Source organism: Penaeus japonicus, unplaced genomic scaffold (genome assembly GCF_977035675.1).
Source record: "Penaeus japonicus unplaced genomic scaffold, GWHDUDI00000001_assembly GWHDUDI00000001, whole genome shotgun sequence".
In the NCBI taxonomy this organism is placed as follows: domain Eukaryota; kingdom Metazoa; phylum Arthropoda; class Malacostraca; order Decapoda; family Penaeidae; genus Penaeus; species Penaeus japonicus.
The window spans coordinates 30097436-30124935 of NW_028234403.1; the positions used below are offsets into that span (position 1 = coordinate 30097436).

Consider the following 27500-nt stretch of genomic DNA (forward strand, 5'->3'; position numbering starts at 1 on the left):
CTCTCTTCGAAGTCCCCCCTCATCGAAATTGATCGCGACTGTTGTTCATTAATCACAACAGCTGGGAGCAGTTTCCCGCTCGCCGTCTTTTGAAAGCACAAGCATCTATTCAGCGTTAACATCGCGTTAGTTTTGCCGCGAGCGTTTGTGTGAACGGCCCTATTCATAGCTAGAAAAATTATTACGCTCGTATGAATGCGGTCTGAGATGGGTTAGACAATGAAGACTGGTATGACATTTTTTTCATGTTGAAATTAAATATTACTTGGTAACTGGAAGGGTAGTTTGGATATATGATATCTTCTTATTCTCACTATGTTATTTATATTCTCACTATGTTATTTATATCTTTCTATAACATATAGGTGGTTTAGTGATTTGTTTGTCGTTCTCTTACATGTAGATATGTTTCTTATTCGACTGTTTATAATGAATGCTACCATCATAATCTTGAAAATTATAGTTTCTTCCCTTAGAAACTCAGGGCGCACTATATTTCAATCGTTGTATATGGATTCAGCACTTTGTAAAGTCTTTCAAAGGATATCTTTATTTCTGTGAAATAAAACTGTAATATTGACATTTTTTCGAGTTAATGGAACAGCTTTCATTATTGATATATGCTTAGGTTAAGATGTCTCGGTTGACAATATATATCTACAGTAGAATCATAAACTACACGTCAAACTAAAATTAAACGTAGTCACAATCATAATCACACTCCCTTATTAGTTACATATTCGCACTGTGTCTGCCTTCATGTACTCATGGAACTACGCACCCCTTTCTTCCTCTCAGGTGGACTTCCTTCGACGGCGCATTGAGCGTCTCCAACGGGAAAAGAAAACCGAAAACACTCTGGAAGCACAGTTGGCAGCTGCGAGGGAGATCATAAACCGTTTGGAAGACCGCCTCACCGGCGCTCTCGTCCGTCTTGGAAATGTGGAGAACACGACCCGCACCTTGGAGAAACGGTCGGTGGTTTCTCACTTCCCAGATCTGCTCGGCCCGTCCGTCGCCGCCGCAGCCCGGCCGCCCACCTTAACCGTATACCCGGCGACACACCCAGGTAACTTCGGGCTACTCGAGACGAATGAATTGCAAAGATTTATTTTATGATAGTATGTATAGAAAGGTTACCTATTATGGAAGCAGTAATGGTATTGCTTTATGTGATCGCCGAGCGTTAAAAGCTAACAGTTGAACAAAGACTGGATGTGTGGATAGCCATTTACCGAGAACCATCGTTCATTCTGTCTCCAGAGTAATGAGGAGCAGAACAATAGGTCTCACACTCTAATAACTATCTTAAGGTTCTCCTTCAATAACCCTTCCACCTGCGGCAACGGGAGGTGTGACCATATACTCTTAAAAATTATCGTCATATTATTTCCACTGGTGGAAATGTGGCAGGTGAGTGCGGTACGGACTGGGAGAGGATTGGACTGGGCTGCTACTGGTTCGGCGAGGAGGAGCTCACCTTCCCGGAGGCCGTCGCGTCGTGCGTGCGTCGCGGAGGTCACCTGCTCACGCTCAACCCGCCCGGCACCCAACACGACCTCCTCATGGCCCGCCTCGCCGACGGTCAGTCATGAAATCTAGGTGTCTGTGGCTATAATGTGTTGCTTTTATTATAGATAGACGTATACTGGTCGTTCTGTCAAGCTAAACAAAATCAATACATTTTATTGTACTGTACAAAGTATTACAAGTTATCAACGTATCCCCATACCTAGGAAAGTATAATAAACATATTACGAAGGATACTATTTCTACAAAATGAATCCATCTAAAACACAACCCACTTCCAGGTACTACCTATTGGACCAGCGCCACAGATGCTTTCAATAAGGATGATTGGGCCTTCCTCATGACTGCCCAACCTGTCTTGCCAACTCACTGGGGGGACGACCAAGAGAACAGCTTGAGCAGTCACCAGCGCTGTGCAGGCGTGTCTAATATGGGCCTATTCAAACAACGCTGCACTCACCGCCAGCCCTATATCTGTCATCTGTTTTGAAGTGGTACGAGAGGAACTGTTTGATTTGGCATTGTCCAACTTAGTGGGTAGAAAGTGAATTGAATGAGATTAGACATATCCAGAAATTCATATTTTTTTGAAGATTTGTATTTCACTTTTCTTAACATTCATTTTCCTTGTACAGTAAACATTGGCCTTTTTTACATCAGATGCATACCACTGCATGTACCCTACTCTGTAGCTTTGCCATATTAATTTATTCTCAGAATAAAGAATATATGATTCACCATCTACTTACACTGTAAGTCGGCGGTATTTGTCTAAGTATAAATATGAATAACCACACTTTTAAGATTGATAAGGGAGTTGGAAAGTCTTTTTTCAATTTGAATTGTAATTCACAGCTTTATAGAGTCTTTTTTAGAAGAAAAATAATAAATCGAGACTAGTATCTATATTCTATACAATTTACACACTAAACTAGTTAATCAGTATTTCATGAAAAAATCCATGTATTATAAATATCATCTGGGGCTCTTCGTGATAATGGAACTTAAAGACTTTCCCTGATATAATTTAGTTTATTTTTCATGGACATAATCACATTTCGAAATTCTTTAGGTGTAAACCATACTTTAACCAAGAATTCACAATATTCTTTGACATATGTATATGAAATTATGACTCAACCCAATCATACAATCATCACTTTTATCATTATCAGTTGTCTTTCTTACAGGAACATTTAGTCTGTCAGTGACCTGTAAGATTTCATGTTTTTTCCCAAAGATTTGTCATATTTCATGCATGCAGTATATTGTATTTGTAATCTTTAAGTTTCTGCCTAGTACTAAACAAATAAGTGTTTATTAAGTTATATGTAATTGCCTGTCATAGCAGCCTGCCTCATTAATAAAGAAAAAGTTTTTTTTTTATTATCATATATCAAAAGTTGATTAGTGGAGTAATTTGGGTCAGTACTTAGGCCTGATATAATCTAATTTACTAGCACAGTGGGCTGTACTTTTTTATAATAAATACATACAAACATTTCTACTTCTCATGAATTGATTTTACATGAACATTTTGTTTGTTATTACTTGTTTAGACATTTATTCATTCCCTTAGTACCAATGACACTTGACTGAAAGAGATTTCTTACATTCAGAGGCTATGTAAAATGCCAATTTAGCCAGCAAGATGACTAGAAGCAAGTTCATTCCCGGCATTTCTTGAAACTGTGTTAGAGGAAACACGAAAAATGAACATGATTACCAACTTTGGATCAAGCATTATACCTATCCCTCAGAAGGGGCCAGCAGGGCATTTTTGCTTTGAAAACCTTGGACTTGCTATTTATGCTTCTTAAGATCAATAAGCAATAAGATTGTGTGGATGTCATTATCATTACTTTTTGCTTATATTTGCATAAGCATTTGCTAATTTTTACATGAAACTTTGAAATCTTGATAGAACTCAAAGCATTACATTACCAATATACTTCTGTCTTCCATAGAAAATCCTTGATATCACTAATTACACAAGGAAATTTACCCTTTTTAACTATTCTTTATTTATTTATCAATACCATAAAAATAGTAAACTCTAATCTTGTAATATGTATAAAACTTATGTTGAAATGATACAAACTGATATTTGATTAACTTTGATTTAACAAGCAAACACCTAAAGATATCTTACAGATGCACTACCAGTTTAGGATTATTCAAATACAAATAAATGCAAACTTCTTTATTTCCCTTTCAAAGCTGAGGGAACACAAGGTGATTTCATCACCTGAAATTTTAATAGAAGTTGTGACTCACAGAATAGTTCCACGGATTGTATTACACAAACTCAAAAATCAGACACTGAAAATATTTTTCTCAATGCATGAATTTTTAAAGTCAAAGATAATGTCTTGGAACACATTTTACTTACAACAAACAATATCAGACCATCTTAAAACTTGGGAAAAACACATACCATATGTATCAATAAACAACCCATACGTTTTTCAACAATCCATTAAATGGATGTGATTTCTTGTCTAATGAGCAAATGTCACACCTATAATTAGTAAATCCCCCAATATTGTATAAATAAATGTTTGTACTATTATAATTGTAAAAGTAATGATGATAAACTAATTATGCAATGACCTAAACAATGGGAATTATCAAAGCAAAATATCTTCAGTATGAAAATACGTTACGTTTACATGTCTGGCTATGACAGCATTCACCTCAAGAAATTCAGTCTGTTATTCATTTTATTATTATTATTATGCTTGCCTTTATCAATTGTTATCAAATAAAAATAAAATAAAAATAAACTATAAAAGTACCAAATAACCATGAAATAAAGCTGACCAGAGGGAGAGAAGGTGAAGAGGAGAGGAGGTGGAGTGGAGAGGAGGTGGAGAGGAGAGGAGGTGGAGAGGAGGAGATGAGGTAGTGGAAGAAGAGAGGAGGTGGTGGTGAAGGTGAAGGTAGTGGAGGAAGATTTGGAAGTGGAAGTGGAGGTGGAAGTGCATGCAAAATTAATTCTGGAGTAGTACAGAGATAAACCGGGTGTATTAGAGTCAAATATGAATGTATACCAATAAAATCCAGTCTTCTTAAAAATGAACAATGAACACAGAAATTTTGGTACCATTATATGGATAAACATATGAACGGAAGACAAAAGTCAACATTTATATAGCATGAAAAATTGAGCAATCAGGAACTTGTTTTAGTAACCTCTTTCCAATGGATTTTTTTTAATACACAGCTCATTCATGGATTCCTTATCTCCATAGAAGACATACATATCAGTAATCATAATATACACACACAGCCAAGCAATGCTAAAGAGTGGGTAATGATGTAACAGTGCAACAATATTAATAGCAATTCAGTCCATACAAGATCATACTTCTAATTGGTACAAAGTATTTATCATTCATACTATGAAAATACATGATGCAAAGAAACAAAGAGATATCCTTAATTACTTTTCTTTACATTTTTAGATTATCCCTAAGTCAGACAGTTAATAATTACCAAGAGTATCACAGTCAAGGCTTTCTGTTCTGATTTATCTATCACATTCTATCTTCATTTCTAAAGTCATCAGCCATCACATAAATTGGATATTAATGTCTGAAGACATCTAAGTTGGTCTACAGTATGTGTATAAAATATAAGTATATAATTTTGAAAGCACATCAGAAGACAAGAAAAGCTTTGGAAAAGACCATGATGCTGTCCAGCACTGGATCATCAACGTTCTATGGTATCAGGAAAAAGACCAACTGATATTATTTCTGATATTATTGGCACTACCATAGGCAATTATATCCTATGACCGCTTCATTACATATCCAGCGATCCAACTCCATTGTGTAATTCCAAATTTTTATGCACTGTTGGAATCATAATGTATCTTGTACATAGCAATTATATTGAATTTATTTTGGCTAAACTGCTTATAACTACACATTTTATTAACATGCCTGTGTAGTAGTTATATACATTTGTAACAGATAGTGGATTCATATTCCAATACATGTATGAAGTAAGCTGTAAACTGTGAATTATATATAAGTTGATATATCACCCAATGAATGGGTACTTCAGTCTGAATGTAACTTAGAATGTCAGTTTGAGCAAGGGTCCAAGAGCATAAATTCAAGTCTCACTGTGAATGTCTCATGTTGTAGTAAAGACAGAAATAAAGGAGTGCATTATACATGAGCAAAGTAAACACAAAAGATGGACAAAATGATATTTCAACTTTTCTTTCTTCCTTCATCTCCCTGAGGATCGTAATTTCCTATTAGCAAAAAATTCCTATCAATAAGGCCCTTGTATGACCAATGCACTTCTACTACCTTGATATCATATAATTACATACACCATGATTGAATTATTGTATATCTAAGCCCAGTCTAAATCCTCTTTGGCAGTTTGGTTTAATATTTCTATGTAATTAAATACCCAATAAACTATAAAAAAATAATGAAAAAATAAATTATTATAGAATAATAATAAAACAAACACTCAAAAACAAAATTTTAAGATTGTTATCAATGTAGCACATCACCATTACTTTTTCATACAAATATAAGGCTTAAAATTCTCAGAACATATTCAATTCATAATTTTGTTTTAGGTTTCTCCCTGTATGATCTGCATCAATTTTTTTTTTTTTAATTGCATTTCTTTTCTTTTTTAAATACCAACCTCTTCTACTCTACTTCCAAAGTACTGCTATCATATCAATACTAACATGTGCCTCACACTAATATTAATTGTACTGTAATGTAACAAAAACATGAAGACTTATGAACAACATATTAAGCAAAACAAGGTACTGTACAAAAATAATTTGCAGTAAGATATCCATGCCTGCTTGCTTATGCTTGATTTTCAGCTTCATTATTTCACCAGTGTAAATGTCATAATAAATATATCAATCTCAAATATTCTAACACAACTTCAACATACAAAGAAATGACTTTCCTAATGAACTCTAATCTTTAATCAAAAAGTATAAAAATACCACATATGTGGTACTGTATCATAAGCATGTACCTAGAGAGCTAACCTAAAGGACATTTTAAAAAGGGATGATCTAAGGCTTCTTGAGCAGTAATGCGAGTATCTGGATTGGGATCTAGGAGCCTAATCAACAGGTGGTAAACAAGTGGTGGGTACGCTGCTGCAACGGCATTGCAGTGTCTGTCCTCTTTAATCTTAATCTCAATCACCTCTAGGGAGTCTCTTGGCAGCTCTGGCTCTGGCTGCATCTTCTTGAAGGAAGAGGAAGGGGTGACTACAATACAGCTACTGTCGGAGGCTGCTGTTTTAGGCTCCTCCTCCTCCTTTGGTGTGGTCTTTGTTGGGCCAATGGGCTGCACCTGCATCTGTTCTTGTGTTTTCTTGCTGGAAACCATGACCTCAGGCACTGTTTTTGAGGCTGATGAGACCCCAGCCAGTACACCTCCCTTTCTCTGTGTCGCAGGTGTCTTGGGAGCCTGATACCTTTCCTGGCCCTGGGATCTCTTCTTGCTGGCTTGACCAGATGCATTATGTGAGGTAGTGGCCCTGGTGGGGGGGATGAGACAAACGCACATTTCTTGCTGGTAGCAGCTTGGACATGGCTGTGACATAGTCTCTTTGTCAGTGTTGATGCTGCCTCTCCTAGAGTTACTGCGAAGAATTTCACACACTTTCATCAGATCAAGAGGACTCCTGGTTTCTGAGCATGTGAACAGTTTACCTGAAAATTCATTTTGATTATAATAATGATCATAATCATTATGAAAATAGAGATTATAATACTAGTAATCAGCAATAACAATGCCATAATAATCATAACAGAAAATAGTTTTAAAAAATAGTAATAATAAATAAATAAAAATCCTTATATGGAAATAACTCCTAAGAAGTTGTATCCACAAATCTGTTTTCCCTTTAACAATGATCTTTTAATATATAACCTTCCCATTAATGTGACAATGAAAGAAAGAAAAAAGAACAGATGACTAAAAATGAATACTCCTCCCTTCCTCATTTGTCCTATCAGGAGATTGCATGCACATAAAATGCTGTACATTGTATTATGTGTACATGTTCTTCCTATGGTGTGAATAGGGGTATTTCTCATTTCACCTGTAATCTGACCTATCTAATAAAGAATGATAAATATCCCCCCTATCTGGCCCATAATACTGAGGTGGTGTAAATGATAAAATGTACTATGTGATTTTACTACCTTGGTATTTACACCATGTTTGTGCTCCTATTGTGTGGGTGAGGTGTTCATCAGTTGTAGTCAGATATGTCATAATAATATAAAAAATGAAGAACCCCCACCACAAAACACACACTATCACACATTATTCACCCATTTAGGGAGTGTGCGCATAAAATGTTCCATGATAAAAGGGTATTGCATTATAATAACTTGATGACATTATAAGCCTGATATGGGGATTATTCATCAGTTTCGACGAGAAACATTTGAAGGTGATCTGCAGACTTTACAGCAGCAACTGGCATCGGCTCATACAGCATGAAACAAGCCCCCAGTGTTCTGGCCGCATAGTTTGGTTCTCGTGTATTTCTCAATTTCACATTTTTCATTTATTTAAATGAATGTGGTTTACAATGAAGGAATTTTTATCAATAAAGTCTTATTTAAAACAATATTATATAGTCTTCAATTATTTGGTTTACCATTTTCTAATTAACCCAATCCCGACGGGCCCAGCGAGAAGTGGCAACCCCCTACGCTGGGCCTATGTAATATTGCATCACAAACATCACACTGGTGTGTTGCCCCATCATCAACCATTTAGCTGTGTCACATGAGTGTGACACACCATCATCATAGGGTTAAGTGACATTAATGAAAAAATAAGAGCAGGTTTACTCAAGTTTACCCTATTAGAGAGTCCAAAATCCAGTCTGGATAACTAAACCTTTTTTCCTATTCCTTTTTCTGTTTTTTAAATGGAAACTTGTACACTTCAGATAATATCCTATAATAATAGGCTCCCCTTTCAGTGATTTTAGATTTTTAAAATTCAACTTTGTTTTAATTTTATCAATAAATCACTGAATTACCTGATAAAAAATATCAATTTGCACTAAGTTGTGGATTCATTTCTATTATCATACTTAGTTATACTTAATTGTCAACTCTGAAAATAAAAATCTATGTTCTACCTTGATTTTCATTGTATATCTTAAAGAATAACCCTGAATTGGGATCCTTCAGACTTCTTGCTCTAAATCAAATGAAATTTTAACCAAAACGACTTGTATCACATACCAAGATGTGCTGCTGTCTTCTTCATTACTTGTGTTCCAAGTAATGTAGCTATTTCTGCTAAAGTGGAGAGGTCGTCGACAGCGCGGAAGAATGGGTAACGTCCACTCAGAAGGCACAACAGGATAACACCCACTGACCACATATCAACAGCTTTATGGAAAAGATATAAGAGAAGTAAAAAGATAGAAGATAATTATTATAACAATAAATAATGTGTTATTCAACAATGATACAAATGTTCTGAATGTTTCATGCCATATTGTAAGAGAAACAAAAAGTCTAGATTATTCTTATGCAGCTTATACTAATGGTTTTGCTACTGCTGGAAAAACTACATCATAATTTCTATCCAATAATGCTGGTTACTACAAGCTGAAGTATTGTTTAGTAACTTTTAAATTCTTACCAGTTCCTTGATCTGGGTGACGTAGGAGGACTTCAGGTGCCCTGAAACCTGGTGTACCAGCTCTTGGAGCCACCTGATTTGTCCTTGTAACACAAACACTGCAGACTCGGGGATGACCATAACATTTACAACTCACTGGCTGCAACATAGCTCCTTTTCTGGTTTGTACCTAGGGCAGAAGATATACATGTAAAATTTTACAAGGGACTATTCTTCATGCTTGCACAGCATTATTCTATATAATTTGCAATTAGAACTGTGGACTTCATGAATCATTCATGAAGTTCCTACTACCAAGGAAATTACTGCTTGTTTTTATTCATTCTTTTGGGTTAAAAACACATCTACTCAGTATCTTATCATTCAAACTGAATACTGCACCAGACTGCAATAAATGTTCCTAAAAGTTATATACACTTAAAAACTTAACTATCTACCTCTTGCAGCACCCTCACATCCCTGAAGGCAGTAGAAGGTCCTTGCTTCTGCTGGAAAGCTTTGGCAATGCGAGGGACTCTGGCACTGAGAGCTGCAACGTTGGACATCTGACGGTGTCGCTGAGTGAAGGTTTTACTCGCTAATGAAGATTCATTGCTGGTGCTTGATATGTCCCTGATTTCAACTTTTGCTACTGGGGTTTTGCTTGCTGTTAAGGACAAAAAATATGTATTTACACATCAATATCAATACTATTTTTTTTGCCTGGTTTTATTTCTACTTTGTTGGGTTGCTAATGCAATTTCTTTGCATTTCAATCCTTAACCTAATAACTACAAAATATACAACAGAAAGCCTATAGCTGTCTCATACAATCCCCTCTAGTATAACATATCCCCTAATACTTAAAAAAGAGAGGTCTATGAGGGTCTCTTGCAGTCTGCATAAATAAACTGTAAACCTATGTTTACCAACTTAGATCAGTTAGTGAACAATGCATCTATAAATATGAAGTTAACAAATCATAAATATTAAGGGGTGGCATATACCATTATGCTACTGTTTCAGAATAAAGACTAAATAAAAGATAATGAGATTAAAATGTGGAGTTCATGGAGGAGTCTTTAGTTCCTTAGATTCTTACTTACCTTGTCTTGATGTAACCTCCTGCAAATGTTTAGCCAAGCCCTCAAGCTGACTGGTTGTGTTGTTCACAGGTGCTGGTTTCCTGGGTGAGCGTCTTAAAACTCTTGTACCCTCTTGTCGCAAGAGTTGATGAGATTGGCCAGAACCTTCAAAGCCTGCAATTAACATTTACATTAATGAAACCAAAGAGAGAAGGGCAAAAGACATAGCCAGAGGGAATATCCTGAAAACATTCTGGTGCTATCCATCACACATGTTATGGAATATAAAATACAAGGAAAGTGATATTATTTTATTACATATTTAATGTAAACACAATTTATTTGAAACTTTATACAAATTAAAGCGATCTCAAAATAATTCTTCTCTTTACATTCTACAGTGCTGGTACATAAGTATTGTAGACCATACTTACCATTGAAGTCTGGCGACTCTAACCTACGATTAGCTTCTGCATTTCTTGTGTGTTTGCTTGGAGAGTCCTGCAAATAAAGAAATCATATTGACAACAGACATTCATGAACTTCACATTTTAAAATGTAAAACCATATCAGACGACAGCTGTCTACTCTGAATGAGTGCTTTGTCTACAAAAGAAAAATATATGAATCAAAAGCAGCTGGTCTAATGGGTGCAACAAATGAACAGAAAGCAATACTGACAGCTTGCATTTCCATGGACATTACTCTTACCTGCTGTACATTTGCACTCTGAATCGTAACCTTCCTTGGTGTCCCCATTAACTCAAAATTCTCCTTCTTTGGTGATGGTGCAATGGAACACTGCTTTCTTGGTGAACGACGTAATGCCTAGATGGAAAATTGTTATCAATACAAAAGTAAATTAGTCAATGCTCAACACAACTAAATTACCTAATACCAAGTGCCAGATGTTATTTGTAGAGTAAAAGCATACTCCTAAATATTCTTAATCTGTCTCTACTAGAAAACTTCAAGCAATGTCTAACTTGCCATTTTTCTTTTGCAAGTCATTAAATCTGCATCCAGTTATAAGTTGAGGTAGCATACATTATTCAAAACCTCTTTAATTAGTTTTAAGAATTTTATATCATTAGAAGTCATCCAATTGTGAGGAAATATGAATGCAGAAACCATTATCTTATAAATGGTACTTCTGACAGCATGTAACAAGATAAGATTATGGCTGTTCACATTATTTATTTTCCTTATTGGACATGGAAAAATAAACAGGCAAATAAACAAGCTTTTTGCAGTCATTTCTTCTAAACCTTTTACCCCCTAAACTATTGGCTAAGTAGTCACTCCATAAATTAAGTCAGTTCCTATACCTACAGAAAATCCAAAATCAAACAGCATTTCTCAACAAAATTCAAAAGGGTTTGAACATTCTAATATACAACACTAGCGGTAAGTCTCACATACTCTAATATACAATAAAACAAAACAATGACCATCAAATAATCACTCTTCATCTAATTGTTATAAGTATATGATTAATCCTATTATTAAAAAAAGACTCACTGTATTAACTCTGTTTGTTGTAGTTGAGAGGATGCTTGACACAGATGTCGACGGCGGTGACCCCTGCCTCACACGTTTGGCATTTTTCTCAGCTTCTGTTGGTTCCTGTGTGGAAATGTCATACTAATCTCAATGGTGGAATCAAGATCAATAATATAATTTTAGTCTAAGTTTAGTGTGTGTGTGTGTGTGTGTGTGTGTGTGTGTGTGTGTGTGTGTGTGTGTGTGTGTGTGTGTGTGTGTGTGTGTGTGTGTGTGTGTGTGTGTGTGTGTGTGTGTGTGTGTGTGTGTGTGTGTGTGTGGTGTGGGTGGGTGTGTGTGTGCGTGTGCGTGTATGTGCTTGTGCATGTGCGTGCGTGTATGTGCGAGCGTGTATGTGTGTGTGTGCATGTATGTGTGCACGTGCATGTCTCCATGTGTGTGTGTGTGAGCATGCATGTGCAAGTGTGAGCATGCGTGTGTGAGTGTGTGCATACATGTGAGTGTGAGTGTGAGTGTAAAAGTGCATGTGTGAGTGTGAGTGTGAGTGTGAAAGTGCATGTGTGAGTGTGAGTGTGAGCATGTGTGTGTGAGTGTGAGCGTGCATGTGTGAGTGTGAGCGTGAGCGTGTGATGTGTGTGTGAACGTGCTGTATGAGTGTGAGTGTGAGTGTGAGTGTGAGTGTGAGTGTGAGTGTGAGTGTGAGCGTGCGTGTGTGAGTGTGAGCGCGCATGTGTGAGTGTGAGCATGCATGTGTGAGTGCAAGAGTGTGTGTAAGTGTGAGTGTTTGTCAGTGTAAAAGTGAGAGAGAGTATTTTTCTATTTCAATCAGTATATATGAAACCTAAAGGAATGCTAGAAATAGTAATGATAATACTCTTAGACTTTCATAATGAAGAGGTATACAAGTAAAATATGTAAATATAAATTTCAAATCAATAATCAATATCAATGGTTTTCATTATGGTAAGAAGCATATCTGATATACCAAACATAGCATATATCTACCAACACTAAAATATTATCAACTTTACAAACAATTATGGTCTGTCATAGGAAATGCTACATATAAAGAATAAGAAATTTCCATGCTTTCTTTAAATCACAGATCAAAACTCCATACAAAGATGAATAAAGAAAATATGCTTGCAGTTCAATAAAACAAAAAAATCAGTTAGTTCTAAAACTAGTTCCACAACTCAAACTCAAACTATGTCTTGATGACAACACACAAACCAATAACAACAATAATAACAATGAAAGCAACAAAGAAAAATCAGGAATAACTCACCCCAGGACTGACAACCAACTTTCTCTTCACTGTCTTGTTGGCGGGATGGTGTGGCGTCTCAACTGTGGGTGGCGTAAGCATCTGGTTTGCAGCCTCTATTCTTGCACGATTCATTCTTGCCAAGTTGCTTTGCATGGCCGATGTCTTTATCTGGCTGACTTCTTGTGCTAAGCCAAAGTCTACCAAGGAGTACCTGGGCCCAAAAAATTACACTAACATTGAGAAACATCTTCAGAAATTATTGATAAAATATTCTAAAATAAAGGAAATTTTCTTTTTACCATGACATGTTCAGAAATGCATATTGAGAAATAATCATACCTTTGTAGATGAATTAATACCTGGATCTCATTCTTGGTAGACACAAGGGATACATCCATCACTATTCTCTAGCACAATATCATGACCCTGCGAGCACACCACTGTACAAGCAGCAGTAGTATCATGTGCCCAATTGCTTCAACTAAATGTACACAAAATAAAAGAGTAAACTTGCCTCTGTTGTTTTCTGTTGTAAAGAAAGTTGGCTGGTTTGACATCTCGGTGTATGATTCCAAAACTGTGCACCCTCCTCAGTGCAATTAGAAGATTTTTTAGGTAATTCTGTAGTTCTGGTATGGTCAAACAACCAACATAGTCCTTGAAAAACAAAAAAACAAAAAAAAACAAAAACAATAAGAATTAGTATCATAGTAATCGGCCTTATTTCTCTCCAATTAAAGATTAAAAATCTACAGTAGCAGGGCACACTACATGATACCTGTCTCAAGAGTTGCCTTACATAATTAACCCTCTCGTGACGGGTGGTACACTACTGTACTGCGCATTCTAGGCCCGTTCGCTGGGGACGCGATACGGCGTCGTTTATTTAACTGATTTATACCTATGCCTTCGAGAGCCCCGGCATTGTGACATCCAAGGCTGGAATGCCCCCATCGTGAATGGGTTAATTTAATTAACCTGTTATATATGGTCTGCCAAACTGCCACTTCCACTTACTTAAATCTTCCTCCACTCATCCCCAAAGTGTCTGAACAAGATGCTTAATATTCCTATGCAACTAGGATGCATAAAGAGCTGGGATATAATTATAAGACTTCTTTTTCATACTGACCAACCTATACATGCTATATTTCATCATTTCTTCATGCTACCACAAGAAAATTATTCATAATCAGACCCAGTGCATATATAGTTCTATGAAAAATGTATTTGGTTTAGCTTTAAAATATCATGAATATTACCTTCAATAATTATGTATTCAGCAGCATTTATTATTTTATGTTGACTAAAAAAATTGTGATAAAATTTTATAGGTGGGATACCTATGGGCCTAGAACCTACTAATTAGATTTCATTAGTCTCTCTCTTGTATCATTGTGTCTGTCTGTTTGTTTCCATATCTTTGAGTCTCTCTAAATCTGTCTCTGTCTATTTTTGTCTCTGTCTGCCTGTCTGTCTGTCACTCTCCATTTTTAGAAACTTGGGAGTTTGCTGACATTTGCTTTCTCTAAGTGGTGGTGGTGGTGGTGGTGATGATTTAAATGATGATAATAACAAAAATAATAATAAACACCTACAATAAATACAAGAAAAAATACAGCAGTATACTAATATCAAGATTAACAATGCCTTTCATCATGAATAAATTGGAATGTATCACAAACAAATAAAATAATAATAAAAACAAAAATTAACACCAAACAAAAGCCCCTCAAAATAAAACAAATCAACAAAAAAAATAATGACATTGAAACACCACTTACCGCAAAAGAGTCATGTGGGAAATAGGGCATTACAAGAACAACATGGTTCATTTCCCGGAAGCACATCGTCACTCCCATTACATTGTCCGAGCCTCTGAGGAGGGGGGAGGCAGATATAACATGAATAGCGAAATAGGAATTAAACTTCATCAAGATTAGATATGAGTGTTATTCTTCATTATCAATGATATATGTAAGAAAATTCAATTGGTAAAGTTACTGATACAATGGTATTTCATACATGTAGTGGTCTAGTCAAAGAGAGAGGATGAAAAACAGCATTAGGAAAGATAGAAATAACTATGGCATTATTCTTTGGAAATAAAGGAATAAACTGAATGAGAAGAATAAATGGAAATGAGAAGTAAGAAATTGTTGGAACGAGCAAGAGCAAAACGATAAGAGATGGTTTCTCTGTAATAAATTTAATCTAAGTTGCATGTAAGTCTTATAACCCATTGTAGACGGGAATAGATTTGCTTGCCCAGTCCCTAGGAGAGGCTTTAGTGCCCCACTTGTGCAGCACCACAGATGGGTTTTATTTCAGTGCGAGGAAACTTCACATGACATATCACAACCTTTTGTACCCTTCTCCATTCACTCACTATTATACTAGAGCTATATTTGTTTGCCTTCTTTTATGTTTTATTGTATTGTAAGACTTTATATATGCCATTTGATAGGCTTTATCAATGGTGCAGTAAGTTAAAATTGTAGCATAGGGTCCATATTAGCTTATCATTTTCTTTAAACTTGGTGTTATAAAAGTTAGTTTAATGGGAGGATAGCAAGCAACTTTATTATATTCATATTCAAGTACTTAAATAAACAGATACAAAAGAAATAACCATCCACAGCCAAGAATACATGAAAAAATGTGGAAAAGGAAGTAAACCTGTGTTTAGGACTGCAAGTACCATAGCATAGGCAGCTAGACTAGCACAGTGCCACATAATAGGCACTGGAAATGGTCTAGGTCATCTTCTTCTCACTCTAATTGTATACCCAATATCGCAGGTAATTTAGAGTAGGATGTCAACATCTTGCTGTGTGTCATTACTCTTTGAAGATAGTGCTTGCTAGAGATAGTGAGTGGGTGCCATTCTCTCCTGGTGGCGCTAGGAGAGAGTGGTGCCATCTATATTTTGGATTCTTGACAAATCTATTTTGTTGAATATTTTGACAATTATAATAATTATAATTGCAATGGTCATCAGTCACTAAATAAAGCTATCACTTATAGTACAACAAACAAACACAGTGATCCACTCTCTCCCAACATCAAAAATGCTGTGAAGACTATTGTCATTTTTGTCATGACGCCTGCTATTTAGCCCAAGTTCTTGCTTTATGTAAATCACAACACCCGTCTGCATTGGGTTAAAAGACCTATTTGTTTTGGGAACTGATAGAGAAAGAAAAATTAATTATAATAATAATACTATGTTATTAACACCCATGGGTGTAATGACATACATGATGCAGGTTTTTTGCCTGATAGCGGGCACTGTGAAGTACATGACGTTCGGAGATTTAGGATCTGTGTTGCTTTATTGTACTAAGAGTAATGAGTGAATGATAATGACAATTGCAATCATTGTTACTGTAATTGTCATAATATTAATCAAAATCAGTTTCACCTAATATCCAAAACCTAGATGGCACCACTTTCTCCTAGCACCAGCAGACAGAGAAAGCCTTGAATGGCACCCATCCACGGTCTCAAGCAAGCACTATCTTTAGAGAGCTATGGCACACAACAAGTTGCTGACCTCTTGCTCTAAAGTACCACAGATGAAGGATGTGCAGGCAGAATGAGGAGAGCAAGGTGACTCAAACCATGCCCAGTGTCTACAATGTGGCATTAACTTCCTTTTCCCTACCTTTTTATGTTATCTTCATTGTGGATGGTTATATTTTTCATATTCATTCATAGTAAACATATACAAAAAAAATGAAGTTGCCGTTTGTCCTCCCATAAAACAACAATACTTCTACTACACTGAGCATAAAGAAAAGAATGAGCTGATACGGTCCTAATACTACAAATTTAGTCAACTGCAGCATTGACAGAGCCTGTCATATGACACATATAAGTCTCTTAATACAATAAAACACAAAAATATGACAAATGCGAAAATGGCTCTAGGTTTACAATAAGTGACTGAAGGAGAGTGGGAACAGTCAAGGCATAGTGCATGAAGCTGCCCCAAACTAAAACAACAAGGAGACTGGGTAGGCAAATCTTTGACCATCTGCAATTGGTTAACCTGTTAACGACAGGGCTGTTTTGGTTCCAAATGGTCGAAACGCTGGGATATTTCAAACGCGTAAACCTAATGCCTCTGGCTCTTCGCCCTCACTGGCTGCGGCCAAGCACTATACACCCGATCACCCAGCGCACCGGCCAGGAGGAGAGCCATGACAAAATATCTCATCAATAGCAGCTGATGCTGCGACCACTTGACATGATATTTTGCCACCTGTCATCAATGGGTTAACAATAATATTAATGATAATAATGGTAATAGTATTATAATTATAATTATAATTATAATTATAATAATAATAATAATAATAATAATAATAATAATAATAATAATAATGATATTAATAATAATAATAATAATAATAATAATAATAATAATAATAATAATAATAACAACAACAACTACAACAATAATAATAATAACAAAAATATTAACAAATTATTGTAATAACAATCATAATAAGAGTCACATACAAAGACTAGAAACCAATAAGGTAAAACAATAATAAAAGACTATATGAGAGAACTGAGCCACTCCCAGACTTCAATCTTGCCACTGGTGAAACCTACCCAATCAGCTTCAGGCATTTCAGTTCCATGTAGACACGCGAGGGGTGAGACGTAGGTATTATGTGTTTGATAGCAAAGTGATGTCGGCCATTGATGGTGGTGGTGTGTTTGGTGCGAGCCAAGTACACAGAGCTGAAGGTGCCATGTCCAATACACTGACTGATAACAAACAGAGATTCTAGCTGAGGCACAGCATCCCGTAGGAGTGCTATATTGTCTTGTTCCTCATCTAGAAAGTCAGAGAGCAAGTTGCATTAGATCAATTAAAATAAAAAACAGTTTAGGTGAGTGAAAATAGAATCACATGTTCATAAGAGATAAGTGTGAGAAATGAACCTGATAAGAATTCTTCATTATTTTTAAGATAAAGAAAATAAAATGCAAACCAAGAATAAGCAATCTAAGAAATACATACATCATTGAAACTGTCTTAAAAATGTTGAAAATTCTGGACTTCTGTTTCTTTCTAAAGGAAAAAATAAGCTTCAAAATTCAACATCAGAGCAATGCATCAGGCTATGGTGAGCCCATTTCATGCAACATATGTAGTAAAATGAAGGCACACAAAATACAAGAAAGAGATTATGAGGGAAGAAAAACTCCTATTTGAATCTAAGGCTCAAAGTGCTAGTTATTCTGTGCAGATCCAGTCTTGAAAAATAATTTGAATGATTGGTATAATCCTCTGACATAAATGAACAGTAAGAACATGCTTCATCAAATTTCCTCAAATCAAAAAGAAAAAATGTCACTTTCATTTCATCTCATTCTAAAGTAAAGATTCCTTACCTGCTCTGGATGTTGATCCACCAGGGCTAACAACACCCCTAACATCCATGAGTGACACACACGTGGCTTCTCCTTACACAGCATCAGCCGTCTGGAAAGAAGTGCTAGAAATTACCACTTCTTCACATGTTGTGTGAGTATTTTCTAGACTTATGATTTAATAGTCTATATATGATATATATATTAGAAAAGTGATGCTAATCAACATTCAGTATGATGCCCTAGTTAAATAACTTTAAAAATAAATAGCTTATAATTTCAACAAAAGGGAAATGCAATACAAAAGGGCCCTAACCCATGAAACATACTTGTACCGGAAGAATTAACAGAGATTACTCACAACACATCAAAGCTCTTTTTATGTTATTACAAATTTGACACAATAATGGTACATGTATAAAAAATATCAAAATAAAAATAGATCAAAAGATAGTACTCATGGCAAAAAGTGAACTTCTCTTCATTCAAAGCTGAGGTCTCTTGTTGTTTCTAATAAATACCCTTCCATACAAAAAACATTAAGCTACTCTAACATAATTTTCTCATTCAATGCTATTCCCCAAAAGACAATTTACTTATCTGAATGGTATACCACATACTCAGCAATCAAGATTCTGATTTTGGACATTAATTCTAAATATGCTCTTTTCAGGATATTCTAGAAATTTACCAATAATAAAACCAATATACTGAATCTCCTTGCAAATGTAGGGCTAATGCCCTTACTTTCAGACAATTTTGTACATTTTCATTATCTTAATTTGATAAACATTGATATTAAAGAAAAAGAAACAAAAAAACACCAGACCAAAGTAGTCAAAGTAGGTCCCTTATCCCATTGGATATGGGCGATATCTCTGAACAAGTACATGCATATAAAGCTGTAGGATGATATGATAGAGAGGCCCCAACAGCTGACACCCGTACTCACTTACTGCTAAGTTGACTAGGAGGGGCTGGCCATTTGCAAACCTGCAACCTCACAGTTGCAAAGCCAGCACTCTACCACTGAGCTACATTATCTCCATATATGTATATATCATGCGGTAAAATAGTGATGTGAGAACTCGGAAACACCATAAGATGTTAGAATTGAACATTAATACGTTCTATAAGTTTCATTTCAGTTCATTGACCTCTTATATAAGTTTATGCATTTCCTTATGTTTTCTTTAGGTTCCTTTACCCACTGACTGCATAGAGCACTATTCGTGAATATAAAAGAAATACCAATAACATCTGAACTTCAATCATACATAATAGAAATCTGACGTTGGCTTTCTTCCCAATTGAATTAACAATGAATTCATATTTTCTCCTTCCTTACACAAAACTAACTCTACTTATCCTACTATCACATCCTTTACCTACATATACACCCTTCTCAATATAGATAAAATATATGTGACAGCAGAAAGTGTAAATATTTAACCTTGTAAGTTGAAAGCGTCCCTCCTGGTACGCGTCGAGGGAAGTCTTTCTTATACTGCCTCTGTTTACCATCAGAGACCCTGAGTATAACTGTTGTGTAGCATAGGGAGCATGTGTATAAGGATGGGTACTCGAAATAAAATTCTATAGATGATCATAAGTGTATGAAATACTGTGGATATTCATAATGATGGCGACAAAATACATGTTTTATATCGGTTCATATAATTCATACGGCGAGTATGTTGATGATACGGTGAAAAAGTTTTAAATGTTTATTCATTGTGATAACAAAACATTCTCATATTTATTATACTAACTGAGAGTAACAAACATGTTAATATCATCAGCATCAGCATCGTCATTATCATCTCCCTTATCAGTTATCATTATCATAGTTATTCTTATCATCGAAATTGTAATAAAAAGATGTCATCATTGATATGATTACAATTCTCCACTATATGATTATTATTTTTGTAATCTTCGTTATTATCCTTATCATCATCCTTGTTATTATCGCCGTTAAAATTACGTTCCTTATTTTCATGATTGATATAATTAATACATTTAGTATCGCTATCATCATTATTATAATCATCGTTATCATTATCATAATTATCATTGACATTATTCTTAATGACACTGATACCATTATTGTTGTCATCATTACCAGAACTGTTTTAATAATTATTATTGTTATTCGTATTATCATTAATATGATAATCATCATTTACGCTATCAATATCATTATCAGTTTCATTGTTGTTACTATGATGATCATGACTGTTAGTACCCTTGTTATGAAGGTGACTTTCATTCTAAAATTTTAGAATGAAACACGCACACACACACACACACACACACACACACACACACACACAAACATACACACACACACACACACACACACACACACACACACAACACACACACATAAACACACATACATACACACAACACAAACACACATACACACAATACACACACAACACACACACAAACATACACACAACACACACACATACACACAACACACACACACACACACACACAAACACTCGTACACACACACACACACACAAACACTCGTACACACACACACACACACACACACACACACACACACACACACACACACACACACACACACACACACACACACACACACACACACGCAGTTCTTTTTCATCATAATCAACACTATTCCTATTGTCATTATCAATGATGCTGAATTTTTCTTTTGTCCTTTTTTAATCATCGTTGATATTGTTATCATTGTCATTATTGTTGTTGTTTTTCCTCATTATCTTATTTTTTATTATTTTGTTATCATTATCATTATTTTTATATCATTATCATTATTTTTATATCATTATCATCATTATGATTATCTCTATAAGTATTGTCCTTATCATCATTGTCACTGTTGTTGTCATTATCACCATTATCATTACTATAGTTACTTTTTTTTAATGATATAATCATGGAATCATCAATGGCAGGGGTATGATTATAATCTCTATCTTATGATTATTTTTAGATTAATTTTATCATAATTATTTTACAATTTTTGAAAATACTTTCCATGCTTATTCCTATTGTTATCACTGTTATTCCTTCCATTATTCATCATTACATTCTCTTTATTGTTATTGTTATATCTGTTATTATCATTATTATTATTATCGTCAACGATATCGTCAATATTATTTTTATTATCATTTTATTATCATTACTATCAATATAATTATGAACATTATTATCGTTTTCAACATCACCATTGTCAAAGGGAAGGCTATTATTCTAAATTTCAAATCACATATTCCTTCTTGCAACGTCATGAACACACACACTCTCATTCTTTCATCATCATCATCACCATCATCATCATCATCATCATCACCACCATCATCATCACCATCATCATCCTCATCGCCATCATCATCCTTTTATTGTTATAATTATCATTGCTACCAAAACTCCTTTCTTTATTATCATAGTTGTTTCCAATATCGTACATTCGCGATTAATGAATATGATTAAATTCAGATGAAGATATTATATATTGTTTCTTGCAGAGCAATAACTACACGCATAAACTATTACTATTACTACTTGTACTACTCTCTAGACTGCTGTCAGTAGAAGTAGTAGTTGAAGTATCAATGATATCAACATCAGCATCAACATTGTTATTTTCTCTGTTGTTGTTGTTGTTGTTATTGTTTTCATGAGCATTATCATAATCATTATCTTTATTATTAATACCATTATCATTATTACCATCATCATTATTATTATCATCATCATTATCATTATAATTTTTATTGTCAACATCATCATTGGCTATATTATCATTACCATATCATTATCATTACCATATCATTATCGTCATTTATATAATTTTCATGATGATGATGATTGTTATCCCCTTCCTCCTCCTCCACCTTCTCCTCTTCCACCTCCTTATTATCATCATTATCACCATCATCAGCAGCAGCATTATTTAAACATCAATTATATGAATGTGATAATCAAAGTCTCACTCATGCAACATAATCAATCGAGCAGCAGCTCACTCAGTATCGTTTTTCAGTCAACTGCCCCACGTTCGCGTCTCCATTATACTGTTGACAACATATAATATTTACTTTGTTATCATAATCATTAGTAGTGTTATTGGCAGTGTTCTTATTGGTTTCATTGTTATTTTTATCATTATCATCATTATCATTTATATCATCATCATAATCATTCGTATTGCTTTTATCATGATATTGGTACTATAATGGTATAGGGTAGTGACACTAAAAAGGCAATCATATCAAATATATTTTGCTGAGGGCGTAGAAATCATAGAGGGAATAGTTGTAACAGATCTAGACTTGTTTATGAGTAATGAAATGAGCTGCAGCAGTCATTCATCAGAAAACTCTTGAGTGGATAATGAGGGCTTTCAAGACAATATGGTCTTAATTATTGGAACAGACGAGATAAAAAAAAATAGCAGTTCTCTTTGCAAAGACGGAGGGAAAGATACTTCATCATACACGTAAGGAAGATTATTGCAACAAGTCCAAGATGTAGCGGAGGGGGAATCGTACTAGAATAAATGCTACACATCCCTGTTGAAGGAAATGCAGAACCAAAGTGGGCCACAGTTGTTCAATAGTGTGAACATTGGAAATATATTATAATTCAGTGCACTGTAGAAGTGTTTAAATAATACTAAATGACTGATTATACATTAGAAACATATTCTGATTCAATGCACTGTATGTGTTTAAAAATAATACTAAAGGACATCAGACGTACTGCCAATAATTAATAGTGAAAAAAAACGAGGGTGAATCAAATCACATCCTTAAGTATCATTCCTAGCCACTGGTCCTAGCACGAGCCACTCGGGCGGTTACTGTTAGAACTTACAAGTAACCAAGTATTAGTGTATCATTATCATTTTTATCATTATTATTTATATTGTCATTATTGTTATTGGTATCATTATTCATTATCATTATTATTATTATACATGACTATTATCATGATAATTGACATTATTTTATTAACTTCATTTAATTTGTTACGATTATCATAATTGCAATAATTTTCTCATTATGATAGTAATTGTTATCATTATTATTGTAATTGTTATTAACCGTACCCATTACTAGCACAGCTATAAAGCGTTCATGAAATGACAGGGTTAATTTCAAAGAAAAATAGGCAAAAAAAAAGACAAAGATGTTATATTTATGTACATGAACAATATCATTGTAATCATAAATCATATTTATGTTCCATCCTTTCATTTTCTTGGTAATGGAAAATGGACTAATAATTTGCTCCACGTATATAAGCATTCCTTTTGGACCAATTTAGGTCTTGTGATTTATCAGTCAATCATCCGGAAAAATACACTTTGCCCAGTAACCAAGAAAAATAAACTGCTTTCTTCCATACACATAAGACAAACAACTAGTGACTTTCCCTGACCAATCACAGCGTCGATACGAGGAAGGGGGTGTGGCTAGTGGGTGGACTTGAGATTTCATTTTTACAAAAAAGGTTCAGGCACTACGGAGTGCACTACGGCTGTTACACTTCGGCATTAGGAATGAAGGTAAGAGCTGGGATAATTCACCACCATAAAACTCACTACTTCACTGCCTTTTGCCTGTTTAAGGAATAAAATATTTCATGTTATATCCTTGTGAAATGGACTTTATTGATCGAAAATGAGAAATTGATGGGATGATCAATTTAACATATGTTTGCACATACATTTTTTTTCGTGATTTTACATTTTTAGAACTGGAAATTTTAAAAACACTATGCGAGATTACTCCTTTTTTCGTCTTTAAAATTGCCCTTATCTTTTTAAGGACGTCATGTCTTTTTGTCTGTGCAGGTCTTCGCCTTTGCCCGAATACCAGCGTGGCTCCTGGTCTTGGGGACAGCGCAGTGTTTCCAAGACAACAATGCCGTAAGTTCGACCTCGCCCTCTTCCCCTTCCGCTGCAGAAACAGGTCCCTCCACTGCCAACGCCTCTGACGCAACACTCCCATATTCGCCTCCACCTCATACCACGTCTGATTCTCTGATGGCCGTCACTCCCAACGCTACATCAGCTACGAATATATCTGATTCAACCACGATCCCACTTTTTAATACTACTAATTTTGCTTCTATGGCATCGTTACATGCTAACATCAATTTTACTGCCACGACAACTGACCCTCCTAACGTATCAACAACGACAACTGACCTTCCTACCACATCTACCACGACAACTGACCCTCCAACCACATCTACAACGACAACTGACCCTCCTACCACATCAACCACGACAACTGACCTTCTTACCACATCTACCACAACTGACCTTCCTACCACATCTACCACAACTTACTTTGCTACCACATCTACCACGATAACTGACCTTTCTACCACATCAACAACTACAACTGACCCTCCTACCACATCTACCACGACAACTGACCCTCCTACCACATCAACAACGACAACTGACCCTCCTACCACGTCTACCACGACAACTGACCCTCCTACCACATCTACCACGACAACTGACTCTCCTACCACATCTACCACGACAACTGACCCTCCTACCACATCAACGACAACTGACCCTCCTACCACATCAACGACAACTGACCCTCCTACCACATCTACAACGACAACTGACCCTCCTACCACATCAACAACGACAACTGACCCTCCTACCACATCTACCACGACAACTGACCCTCCTACCACATCTACCACAACTGATCCTCCTACCACATCTACCACGACAACTGATCCTCCTACCACATCAACAACGACAACTGACCCTCCTACCACATCTACTACGACAACTGACCCTCCTACCACATCTACAACGACAACTGACCCTCCTACCACATCTACAACGACAACTGACCCTCCTACCACATCTACCACGACAACTGACCCTCCTACCACATCAACAACGACAACTGACCCTCCTACCACATCTACTACGACAACTGACCCTCCTACCACATCTACAACGACAACTGACCCTCCTACCACATCTACCACGACAACTGACCCTCCTACCACATCAACAACGACAACTGACCCTCCTACCACATCAACAACGACAACTGACCCTCCTACCACATCTACAACGACAACTGACCCTCCTACCACATCTACCACGACAACTGACCCTCCTACCACATCTACCACAACTGATCCTCCTACCACATCTACAACGACAACTGACCCTCCTACCACATCTACCACGACAACTGACCCTCCTACCACATCTACCACGACAACTGACCCTCCTACCACATCTACCACGACAACTGACCCTCCTACCACATCTACCACGACAACTGACCCTCCTACCACATCTACAACGACAACTGACCCTCCTACCACATCTACCACGACAACTGACCCTCCTACCACATCAACAACGACAACTGACCCTCCTACCACATCTACCACGACAACTGACCCTCCTACCACATCAACCACGACAACTGACCCTCCTACCACATCAACAACGACAACTGACCCTCCTACCACATCTACCACGACAACTGACCCTCCTACCACATCAACAACGACAACTGACCCTCCTACCACATCTACCACGACAACTGACCCTCCTACCACATCTACCACGACAACTGACCCTCCTACCACATCAACAACGACAACTGACCCTCCTACCACATCTACCACGACAACTGACCCTCCTACCACATCTACCACGACAACTGACCCTCCTACCACATCAACAACGACAACTGACCCTCCTACCACATCAACAACGACAACTGACCCTCCTACCACATCTACAACGACAACTGACCCTCCTACCACATCTACCACAACTGACTCTCCTACCACATCTACCACGACAACTGACCCTCCTACCACATCAACGACAACTGACCCTCCTACCACATCAACGACAACTGACCCTCCTACCACATCTACAACGACAACTGACCCTCCTACCACATCAACAACGACAACTGCCCCTCCTACCACATCCACGACAACTGACCCTCCTACCACATCTACCACGACAACTGACCCTCCTACCACATCTACCACGACAACTGACCCTCCTACCACATCTACCACGACAACTGACCCTCCTACCACATCTACCACGACAACTGACCCTCCTACCACATCTACAACGACAACTGACCCTCCTACCACATCTACCACGACAACTGACCCTCCTACCACATCTACAACGACAACTGACCCTCCAACCACATCTACCACGACAACTGACCCTCCTACCACATCAACAACGACAACTGACCCTCCTACCACATCAACGACAACTGACCCTCCTACCACATCTACTACGACAACTGACCCTCCTACCACATCAACGACAACTGACCCTCCTACCACATCTACCACGACAACTGACCCTCCTACCACATCAACAACGACAACTGACCCTCCTACCACATCTACCACGACAACTGACCCTCCTACCACATCTACCACGACAACTGACCCTCCTACCACATCAACAACGACAACTGACCCTCCTACCACATCTACCACGACAACTGACCCTCCTACCACATCTACAACGACAACTGACCCTCCTACCACATCTACCACGACAACTGACCCTCCTACCACATCAACAACGACAACTGACTCTCCTACCACATCTACCACAACTGATCCTCCTACCACATCTACCACGACAACTGACCCTCCTACCACATCTACCACGACAACTGACCTTCCTTCCACATCAACAACGACAACTGACCTTCCTACCACATCTACCACGACAACTGACCCTCCTACCACATCAACAACGACAACTGACCCTCCTACCACATCTACCACGACAACTGACCCTCCTACCACATCAACAACGACAACTGACCCTCCTACCACATCTACCACGACAACTGACCTTCCTTCCACAACAACGACAACTGACCCTCCTACCACATCTACCACGACAACTGACCCTCCTACCACATCAACAACGACAACTGACCCTCCTACCACATCTACCACGACAACTGACCCTCCTACCACATCAACAACGACAACTGA

At 36.8% G+C, this 27500-nt stretch overlaps 2 protein-coding genes across 5 annotated transcripts in view; one reads left to right on the forward strand and one right to left on the reverse strand.

The window, feature by feature from the left end:
* Positions 1-3033, forward strand: part of LOC122243602 (C-type lectin domain family 4 member G) — a 32334-nt gene extending 29301 nt beyond the window's left edge. For 2 of the 4 annotated variants that reach the window (XM_086538791.1, XM_086538788.1), the window contains exons 5-7: positions 799-1069; positions 1414-1584; positions 1812-3033. In XM_086538791.1, coding sequence (XP_086394917.1) covers positions 799-1069; positions 1414-1584; positions 1812-2020 — 651 coding nt within the window. In that variant the 3' untranslated portion in view covers positions 2021-3033. Of the gene's footprint in view, positions 1-798; positions 1070-1397; positions 1585-1811 lie in introns of all 4 variants that reach the window. The other 2 variants (XM_086538787.1, XM_086538786.1) reach the window with 1 other exon arrangement.
* A 685-nt stretch (positions 3034-3718) lies between these two features.
* LOC122243601 (cell division cycle 7-related protein kinase) lies at positions 3719-19962 on the reverse strand. Its single transcript, XM_043001228.2, has 14 exons — positions 19894-19962; positions 18462-18552; positions 17673-17901; positions 14834-14927; positions 13564-13706; positions 13068-13260; positions 11798-11902; positions 10988-11104; positions 10711-10777; positions 10298-10450; positions 9650-9858; positions 9213-9381; positions 8807-8956; positions 3719-7249 (listed from the first exon to the last, which is right to left on the reverse strand). Exons 2-14 carry the CDS (start codon positions 18508-18510, stop codon positions 6570-6572), a joined length of 2358 nt encoding a protein of 785 aa, XP_042857162.1. The 5' UTR covers positions 18511-18552; positions 19894-19962; the 3' UTR covers positions 3719-6569.
* Positions 19963-27500: the final 7538 nt, after the last annotated feature.